This window comes from Galeopterus variegatus, unplaced genomic scaffold (genome assembly GCF_000696425.1).
Source record: "Galeopterus variegatus unplaced genomic scaffold, G_variegatus-3.0.2 Scaffold895, whole genome shotgun sequence".
In the NCBI taxonomy this organism is placed as follows: Eukaryota; Metazoa; Chordata; class Mammalia; order Dermoptera; family Cynocephalidae; genus Galeopterus; species Galeopterus variegatus.
Genome location: NW_007727006.1, coordinates 402,467 through 412,873, shown reverse-complemented (window position 1 = coordinate 412,873; position 10,407 = coordinate 402,467). Strand labels below are relative to the sequence as shown.

The window sequence follows — 10,407 nt, the reverse complement described above, 5'->3', positions numbered from 1 at the left end:
ATGAGAATATGATATAATTCTGATAAAGCATTTAGCCTAGTATATTTATTATTGAAGTAGTGAATAGGAGTGTGGACTCTAACAGACCTCCTGGGTTAAATCCTGGCCCCCACCACTTATTAGCTGTGTGATCGTGGGAAGTCACTAGCCTGTCTATGCCTCAGTTTCCCTCTGTAACATGGGAACAGTAAAAGTTCCTTGCCCATAGGATTGCTGTGAAGATTAAATGAATTAAGTGCCCAGAGCATGCCTGGCACATGGTAATTGTGCTGCGGGGTAATAAGTAGCTGTCTTCAGCGGGAGCCCCCCCCACCCCCCAGTGCTGCTCACCTTGAGTCAGGCTGAGTCGTGGTGGGCCTGCATGGTGAGAAGGGACTGGAGTGGGATAGGGCTGCTCCAGAGACCATGCCTCCCACCCCAGGCCCTGCTCATGGCTAAGCAGCCCCTCCCTAGATCCCTCTCCTGCCCCAAAGGAGCTCTGTGACAGAGCTCTCCTTCCCACTCATCCACTCCGGGTCCCTCAGTCTTTGTTCTCGCTTCGGCCTCACATGAGATGGTTAGGACTGGTCCTGCCTGGAAGCAGAAGGAGGCACCCAGTGACCTCCAGGAGGCCTTTGGATGGGGTTTCTGCCTTTTCCCTGAGGGCCTTAGGCCTGGTCGTGCTGCACAGGCCCCACCTTCTCCTCCCATAGGCCCTCTGCACCCAGGTGTTTGCTTTGAGTCAGGCCCAGGGCTGGTCTCCCGCCTTTGTAGGGCAGGGTGGAGACCCCAACCTGCCAGGGCCCCAGGTCAATGGTCGACTGGTGGAACTGAGATCTGGCTCTGGAACTTGGGGCCAGGCTCTATCAAAGGCCTGGGAAGAGGTGAAACAGGAAGGCCATGTTTTGGACCCAGGCCAACCGGGAGGAACCCTGTGAGGCAGGGAAGGGTGGGTTTCTGTGGCTGCCTGGGCATGAAGCCTAATGCCATCCTCTGTGGCATGGAGCAGCCCTGTCAGGTTCTCCAGCTTCGTGTGTGTGTGACTGGGTGTGTCTGTGCCTAAGGGTTTGCGTGTATGGTGAGAGTTGTGCTTTTTGAGCACATCTGCCTCTCTGCCCACCAACCTATTCATAGCAAAAGTCCTGGGCAGAGCAGTGTTTCCCCTAATGCGTCCCAAGTTGCTGGTCCCCACTGCCGTAATCCCTGGAAGGGGCTGGCAGGCTGAGCAGCCCTGGGTGCCAGACCATGCCAGGGAGTAGCTGGCACAGCACTTTGCACCAGCTTCTGGCATCTGTGGCAGAGGGCAGAATGGGGACTCAGTAAGGGTTGGTGGAAGGGGGCTGCTCAGACAGCTCAGCCTGGCCTGGGACCATTGCTGAGGCAGTTGGTAAGCCAAAGGGCCCCAGGTCTGGGAACAGTCACCTCCCTCGTAGGCTTAGCTCAGGAGTCACCGTGACACTTCCCTGAAAAGTCAGTCTCAGCTCTGGCCCGGAACTTTGGTCTCTGCTCCATAGGAGCCACTATCCTCAGTGTGTGGGAGGGACAGTGGCTGTCCCACTCCCCATTCCACCCCAGCAGGCTTATGCCCCTCACCAGGATTTGGATCCAGATGTCAAGAGATGGAGAAGGACCTGACCCAGAGGACAGACCACTGGCTGCCTCACATCAGGGAAAGAATCGGTCCTGGGGGATATGACCAGTGCAGGGGAGTGAAGGGGAAATGACTGGGAGGAGGGTGGACAAAGGTGGCGAGAGCAGGAACAGCAACCGGGGAAGGGGCCACCTGGTGGCCAGCGTTGGAACTGCAGGGTCTCGCCAGCGTGCTGAGCAACTCACCCCCTGTGCCAGCAGGACCAGGGTGAAAGCACCGTGATCTCTTAGCCCAGAACAGTCAGGTACATCCAGCAGGCACCAGGGAAAGGTGGTCCAAGTTTGCAGAGGAAGGGAAGTGTGAAATCAGGCAAGGCAAGCGACTGCGTGGAGAGGCCCCTCTTGATAGCTGGAGTCAGAGTGGGACTGGCCTATTCTCAGAGGTCAGGGCTTTGGTAAGCCAAACCCCTGGATGGTGGGGGTGTGCTCTGTGATGTCACTGGGACTGGGCAGAACGAGCCAGGGATCTTAGCAGGCAGCTGCCCATTGCTCAGCCCTCCATCCTAACCCCGAGTTCCAGCACAGCCCTTTCTTCACTGACTCCCCTGTCTTCCCTTTGTTACGAGTGCTCATGGTCAGAGCTACAGAAATGACCAGGAAACTGGGTTTTTAATGGGGAGGCCATGACACCTGTGGACACTGTACATCATCACAGCAGTGAAGGGAGGTGACATGGGTTGGGGAAGGTCCTTTGTTACGAGTGCTCATGGTCAGAGCTACAGAAATGACCAGGAAACTGGGTTTTTAATGTGGAGGCCATGACACCTGTGGACACTGTACATCATCACAGCAGTGAAGGGAGGTGACATGGGTTGGGGAAGGCGCTTCACAGTCTCCTTCTCAGCTTGCTGTACCACGGGTGGCCGGGAAATCGTAGGGTGTCTCCCATGGGCGGCTGGCAGCCCACCCTACTGGGGTGAGGTCTTCAGACACTCGTGTTTCTCACGTCCTGTGTGTTTGTTTAATCCCAGTTCCAGAAGAGGGCATGCAGGCTGGAGGGGAGAGGTGGGCCAGGGAGGGAGGCTCCAGACAGACGTGGGGAGAGAAGTGGGTGAGCAGGGTGGGAGGAAGGAGACGAGGGGCAAGAGCCCAGAGTGCAGCACAGCAAGCCGGCCTGTGGGGACAAGAGCGGAAGCCATCAGTTCACAGTGAGCCGTGTGTGGTTTATGAATCCCTGACTTACCCACAGCACATTCGGTCCCCAGGGCTTCTCACCACTAGCACGCCCAGGGTGGATCGCCATCCACAGGGGTCCTATGAAGCTTCAGCTTCCTCACCCGGGACCCAAGTTCTCTGCCCTTTCTGAACCCTCCCACTGCTCCTCCACGTTGCAGCTCCTCAGCCCTCGCCTGGCCTTGCCACCCTCCTCCATGACTGGCTAATTCTCACCTGTTTTTATTCCACCATCAGCCTTTCTGACTCGCCCTTCCCATTTACCTGCTATCACTTGCCTAACCCATCCTCAGAGAGCTCCTCCTCTCCAGAAAGCCTTCTCTGCTTGGTGGTGCTATCACCAGACCCCTGCCCTATTGCACACTCTCCCAGCACTTCCATAAAGGGTTTTGCGTGGCCTCATTTTTTGCTTTGTCCAGTTTCTCCAGCCATTTCCTCAGAGGTTGGGAGGTCTTGCCTTCTCTGAGTGGCACCTTCCTGGGAGCAAGGCCTGTGAGTGCTGGGTACTTTGCAGGGTGCGCAAATAAAGCACATGGCCAGGACGCATTCAAAAGAGCTTAGATTTTCAGAAAGTCAGAGCTGGAGAGACCTCAGGGATCATCTAATCCAGTAGTTCTCAAACTCTTGTGTGCATTAGAATCACTCAGAGGGCTAGCCCCACCCCACAGTTTCAAGTTCAGTGGGTCTGGAGTGGGGCTCAATCATTTGCACCCAGGTGATACAGATGCTGCTGGTCCCAGGACCACACTTTGAGAACCACTGATCTCATACAACGTTCAATTTTATAGATGAGGGGAACAAAGAGGATCCCAGAGCAGTTCTGGAGCCAGGACTGAGCCCCCGAGCGCTGACTGGCACCGGCACTTTTCTCCCTGCACTGCATGGACACAGCTCCCAGCCCCTATCCCGAAGCCCTTAACTATCCTTTAGACCCTGAGGGCTGCCCCCCGAGAAGAAGGGAGCTGGTCTCTGGGTACCTTTACTGTGAGGTCGGAGACTTGGCAGCATCAAACATCTTCTTCCGGCCTTCCATCCCAGACATGGCCTCCACGTTCTTCCTCCAGTCACCCACCTCCACGGGCCGCTCCTGGTGGACAGGCCACACACACATCAGAGACTCACTGGCCACAGGGCCACCAGGGTCCCCCACTCAAGAGAAACTGGGTGGTAGAAAATTAGCCTTCTCAAAGCTATAGGGAATCCTGACACCCTTGCCCAGCTGGTGAGGTGTGAGAGCATGGCCAGACAGGCGGACACGGGTCAAGCTGAGGCTCCACAGGGAGAAGGCAGCTGTGGGTTGGGAGTCCCAGGTGATCGTGGAGGAGCTCCAGGGCCGCTTCCCTCCCCAGTGCTCCACAGCCCCCCGCCACCTCCAGGCCCCACGCCACAGACTATGCTCCTGTCATCCCTGTTCCTTACAGGGCCTGTCAATTCTGGGCACATACACTGTGAGTTCAACAAACGCTGAGTGATTAGTTGCTGAGTGATTCAACTTGGTTCTCTAATTTCTGTGCTCATGTGTCCCTATAACCACGATGCAGTTCTGTCTCCTTTTCCTGTAGTGACGGGGGCAGTGTCTCCCTCATCACCCTAAATCTCCTTATGCTCTTCACACTGGATGCACAACTGTTACTTTATTCTTCAGTCTCCCTTTTTTCGTGTCCCTGGGAGCAGCCTGAGGAGAGGGAGCAAACCCAGGGGTTCTAGAATGTTCTGACTGACAGGCTGACTGGCCTCCAGCAGGAGCTGCCGGGCCTGCCTGAGGCTGTGTGAGGGGGTGACAGGTGAAGGCTGGTAGGTCAGGGGGTGGAAGGCTCTGAGGAGAGGGGCCCTCACCTTCTCTGTGTCTTCCTTCTTCACGGACTTGAGGTTGGCCCGCAGATCCATGGACACCTTGTGCTTGGAGCCCAGCAGGGCCCTGAGCATGGCGTCAGCCGAGACACGGACCCGACGCAGGGGCGGGCGCTTGAACTTCCCACGGAGGTCCAGCACCTTCAGCTTCAGGTCCTTAATCTGCAGGTGAGGAGGGGCCAAAGCTCACTACAGGTGCCCTTCCCGAGGGTTTCATACTGCTAGGGTTCCAGCCAGAGCCACACCCCAAATGCCCCAGCCTTGAGGCCAGACCCTCTGGGACACTCAGACCCACCTATGCCTTTGCAAATATCCACACATGTTTGGTGATAAGTGAGTGGACAGTGAGAGCCCATTAGTCATCGCTAACACTGCAGCCCTGGATGAAGGGGGCGGCTGCACCCAGCTCAGCACTCGTGTGGTTTGGAAGCCCTGTTTGGAGTGTGGAGCTGCTTCCTCTCATTCCTGTGGCCTCATGCCTGCTTGTAACTAGTTCCTCCTCAGCGAGCCTTCAAAGCAGCTCACAGCCCTGGTCCAGCAAGGTGGATAAGCCTCCAGGCCCTGGAACCTTGGAGGGATTTCCAGGGTGTGATCTCTGGAGGGAGTTTTTTGGAGCTTGGTGACCCCACAGGTCATCATTCCTGGTTGGCAGAAATGGGAAGGCAGGAGGTGGCTTATGCTACCTCCCTACTCCCTCCTCACTGCCCAGAAGCAGCCCTCTGCAGCAGCAGGAGCCCTGCCCTTCCCGCTCTGCCCTGCCCCCTGGTGCAGGGTCTGGAAGGGTCCAATGCTCCCACACCCCATACGGAGGGAGCACTGAGCACCGGAGTGGGAGTCAAAGACCACCACCAGTCCCGGGTGTGACCACTGTGTGACCTGGCTGAGTTCCTTAGCCTCTCCAAACCTCAGTGTCCTCATCTGTGAGGTGCAGATAATAGCCCCTACTTCATCCACCGGCGTGCAGGGAGGATCAAAGGATAGAAGCACATGAAAGTACTTTGCAAAGGTAGGATGTTATTAACAGGCGTATGATTATTTGTGTGGGTGAATAAAGAGGGCGGCTTCTGTTAGACTGAAGAGCCCAGGTAGCAGGTAGGGAGGAAGCTTGTGCTTTCCATGTGCAATTATCCTCTCTGCTCATCTCCACCCTATGGGGCTGGTCTGGGGGAAGCAAAGCTTCCTGCCTAGTGGCCACCTCCCAGGCCTGCCAAAGGAGGGGCTTCTCCCCTCGCTGCTGCATCAGCCGGACATCACCCGCTCTCTCCCCACACAGCCCTGCCCTGGCCGGGCCCTCCCCTCCCTCTGACTCACCTCCCTGGTGTTGTGGATGCATTTGGCCTCGATGTCGTAGCGCTCTTCGTCCACCAGCTCCACCTTGGCGTGCAGCTCCCGGCACAGGTCCTGGGGAAGCAGACTGATCAGGCGGGAGTGGAGACGAGGCGAGGAGAGCTGTCCGTCTGCAGCCTTCCTTTTCTGCCTCCAAGCCTGGTGCCCTTGGCCCTCTCCCCGGTCCCTTTGCAAGACCTGAGCTCTGGAGATTAGCTGCTAAACCCTTCACTCCCGGGCTCGCAGCAGGCGATCGATAGCTCAGAGGGGAAGCCCCCTCTTCTCCTTTCTGTGTGTCCTTGTTTTCTTTAAAATCATTTTCTTATCATCAAAGTAATATAAGTTAGTTGTAGAAATTTTAAAAATTATCTATTAAACAAAAATAATAAAGAGATTGCCATCGGTGACATTTTGATAGATTTCCTCCAGTTTCTTGTCTATGATTACTGGCATTTAAACAGTTGCCGATGTTTTAAAAACATTACAGACCTATCTGTAGGGGAAGGACGGGTAATCATTGGAGAAATGGGCCTTTCTGAGTCCCGCCCCCCTCCCCGCTCCGTGCCATCCCACTGGCAGCTGTAAAGCGGGCTGCACGTAGTCCAGTGCTCCCCAGGCAGGTCACTTCGCCCCTCTGAGGCCACTTCCGGCACCTGTGAAAGGGGACCTACTGTCGCCTCCTCACAGGCAGTTGCGAAGATTAAACGAGACCATGTAAGGGAGGAGCCTTGAGCCGGCGTCAGCTCAGCTCCTGCCGCCTGGCCCCGGGGCGCCCGACAGGCTCACCTGCAGGGCGCTGAGGGACAGTCCGCGGGTCTGCAGAGTGGGCATGCGCTCGGCCAGGTAGCGCACCTTCTCGGCCTCACGTTCCTCGTGCTCCTGCTCCCAGAACTCCTTGGCCTTGGCCAGCATCAGGCTCTGCACAGGACAGACCCTCTGCATGGGACTCGGCCCTGTGTCTCCCACCCGGCGTCAGGGAGTGAGGGCTGAGGGAAGGTGGCCCAGGCTGCACAGGTCCAAGGCCACGTCAACGTGGACATGCGCACCTGGCCATCCACAGTCTGTGCGGTCACATCCAGTGACAACACGTGCCATTCCTCGGTCCCTGGAGCTTGTTTTTCCCTCACAGTCTTTCTCTTACCCACTTTTTGTCTCCAAAGACAGAAACACGTCCCAAAATAAAGCAAGTCTGTCTCCCCCAGTGGATTCCCACCCTGAGGCCGGGCACCGCCTCCTCTCAGGATCCCAGGCAGGTGCCAGAATCCATCATAGTTCCAGGATTCTGCCCACTGACCATCTGAGCCTGGCACTGGCCCCCTCCATGTCCTCATCGTCCTGCTCTGGTCTCCTTATTGCTGCCCCCATAACACTCCACACCCCTCAGAGTCTGCACTGCTGCCCCTCTGCCCCCTACGGGACGTCCCCCAAGCCAGTGCCCAGTCTCACCTTCAGCAAGAGTTTGCGGGAAGCAGTGATCTTGGGTTTTCTCTGAGGGTGAGAAGGGCCAGAGGCAGGTGGTAAGGCGGAGGCTGCAGAACCGGAATTCTGGTCCAAGCCAGGACAAGTACCAGCCGGGCTTCACCATCTTACCCAGAATCCTCTGCTTGCCTCAGGGTCCCTTAAAAGCTCATCTTAGTAATTTAACCCCTCACATTCATAGGACACTGCAGTCAGCTACCTTCGGTGGTAAGGCGGAGGCTGCAGAACCGGAATTCTGGTCCAAGCCAGGACAAGTACCAGCCGGACTTCACCATCTTACCCAGAATCCTCTGCTTGCCTCAGGGTCCCTTAAAAGCTCATCTTAGTAATTTAACCCCTCACATTCATAGGACACGGCAGTCAGCTACCTTGACCTAGGGACCAAAGCCCTCACTTCCCATTCTGGATCTGTTGCTGGAATCTTGTAAGATACTGTGCAGGTCACATGGCCTCTAAGGGTACCTCCTTCCTCATCCATAAATAAAGATGTTGAGACCCACCTTACTTAGTTCACAGAGTTATTACAGACAAAATGAGATGGTGGATGTGCAAATCCTTTGAAAAGCATAAAAGAGATGTATGTGTTAGCACTCTGGGTGGTGATACAGCAGTACCTTGAAGATCTGTCATACTGCAGAAAAAAGCTGTGAATTTCCCAAATAAATAAAGCATATGTATGTGAACATCAAAACNACCTAGGGACCAAAGCCCTCACTTCCCATTCTGGATCTGTTGCTGGAATCTTGTAAGATACTGTGCAGGTCACATGGCCTCTAAGGGTACCTCCTTCCTCATCCATAAATAAAGATGTTGAGACCCACCTTACTTAGTTCACAGAGTTATTACAGACAAAATGAGATGGTGGATGTGCAAATCCTTTGAAAAGCATAAAAGAGATGTATGTGTTAGCACTCTGGGTGGTGATACAGCAGTACCTTGAAGATCTGTCATACTGCAGAAAAAAGCTGTGAATTTCCCAAATAAATAAAGCATATGTATGTGAACATCAAAACATTTAAAAATGTTAACACTATTCATATAAGTCTTTCTAACATATAAAAACACTGTTTTCTTATGAAAAATACCAGACATGTCCTTGCTCACCGTATATGTTCTAATAAGTCTTAGTAAGTCCTAGCTCCATGGCAGAGGTCCCTCAGGGGTGGGGAAGGTGCATAGGTCTGCTCAACCTCTAACTAATGAGATGAGGATGCCTTCTGAGCACTGGTGTCTCTTCTGGGCCATAGGTTGTCACCTCTCATTGCTACCAGTGAGCACCCTGCTTACTTCCACCATGCCGTGCACTGGAAGGGCATAATCCTAGTTTGTTACTCTAGTGTGTAACGTGGGAGTGATCAGGCTTCGGATGAGGAGTTCTCATGGGAGACAACACATGAGTTTTAGTGCACAGAATGTGGGACTTCAAATCTGACTGTTAAGAGTTGTTTATTCTTTCCTCTCCTAAGACCTAGAGTTTTGCTACATTTCAGATACGTGTGATTTTGAGAGAAATGACCTGTCACTATAACCATTACCACCCATCGTTTTCACACTTCAAGGTCCCCACGACAAATGTTTTATCGCAGTCTTGTTTTCTTTCCACCAGGCGAGCTTATGGCCGCATCATTTGGCCACCGGTAAATGAGGCCTCACTTTAATATGAGCCTCAGCAAAACTTAGAACTTCATATGACTATTGAAAAGTAGCATATTCAATTCTCTATAAGAATCTCTGTGCCAAAGTCCCCTCCGGCAGGGCTGCAAACTGCCACCCTCGCCATCCCTGAGTCCACAGCCCTGTCCCGACAGTCCTTATCCCTGGGCTGTACATAGGCTGTGTTCTCAGCAGCCCATCTGGATTGTAGANGACAGTCCTTATCCCTGGGCTGTACATAGGCTGTGTTCTCAGCAGCCCATCTGGATTGTAGACAATGACCAGGGTCTGGGTTATCTGAGACCTGAGGGGAATGTAAGGACATATCTTTGCTCCTCCCTCAGTGTTCGGTCATTGGGCAAGGGTGGAATAACCCAGTGACTATCCCTTTACCCTTCAACCATGGTTTGCACAGGATCAGCTCTGCGAGGAACAGGATGGTCCCCCAGGGCTGGCCTAGCTCTCAGAGTGGGTGAAGGAGAACTTGTGTTCAGCAAGAGTACAGAGTCACACCCAGCTCTGCTGTGGTCCCAGCCCCAAGACTACCTTCCAGTGACATTGTGCACTGGGATGCCAACCCCCTGGACACCAGGAAGCCCATATCCAGAATCTTCACCCAGATTTCTATTCTCCTGGGAATTTTCTCAGCCACTGGGCACCCCCCACCCCCATCCCAGGCCTTGACCCAAGCCCTCTGCTATCCTCAGATGCCCACACCACCCTCACCAGGCTGAAGAGTTAACTAGGACAAAGACACCCAAATATCACTTACCTCGCTTCAGACATCCATCACAGGAAGGATGGGGGAGAGAGCAGAGCACAGAGTGAGTATGAACCTTGTGTGCTATAGCAGCATCAGCAGAACCGTGCAGACCGGCTTGGGGGAGGAGGGGACGGGTGATGACGAGGTGCCAGAAAGAAATCACGCACCAGACAGGAGGACCATGGTGTTCAAGGGTTCCAGCAGAATAGAATAAAAACCCAATGGCCCTTGCTACGGGACGTTCTTACTGGGAAATACTGGCCATTGCTATTTGAGGAGCAGTGGTGGAAGGTCAGGGAAGCCTTGATGTAAGGTTCCAGTGATGTGAAAGTTTCCATCACTGGGCTTGTGGGTAAATTCCCAATGCTTTGTTCATCCACTGGGCCCATGTTAAGTCAGTGCCTGGCACATGCAATTTACTTGACCCGTGCAGACAGGAAAACTCTGAAGCACAGCCCAGAAAGGTCTTCCCGGGGCCACCTGGGAGTGTGAGTTCTGCTCAAAGGCTATAAGGACACATGGTGACACTGGAA

At 54.2% G+C, this 10,407-nt stretch overlaps 1 protein-coding gene across 1 annotated transcript; it reads right to left on the bottom strand.

Moving 5' to 3' along the window:
* Window positions 1-2,447: 2,447 nt before the first annotated feature.
* TNNI1 (troponin I type 1 (skeletal, slow)) lies at window positions 2,448-8,754 on the bottom strand. The gene is made up of 7 exons (XM_008573271.1): window positions 8,746-8,754; window positions 7,426-7,467; window positions 6,766-6,897; window positions 5,965-6,054; window positions 4,639-4,815; window positions 3,780-3,889; window positions 2,448-2,743 (listed from the first exon to the last, which is right to left on the bottom strand). Exons 1-6 carry the CDS (start codon window positions 8,752-8,754, stop codon window positions 3,782-3,784), a joined length of 558 nt encoding a protein of 185 aa, XP_008571493.1. The 3' UTR covers window positions 2,448-2,743; window positions 3,780-3,781.
* Between the last annotated feature and the right edge of the window lie 1,653 nt (window positions 8,755-10,407).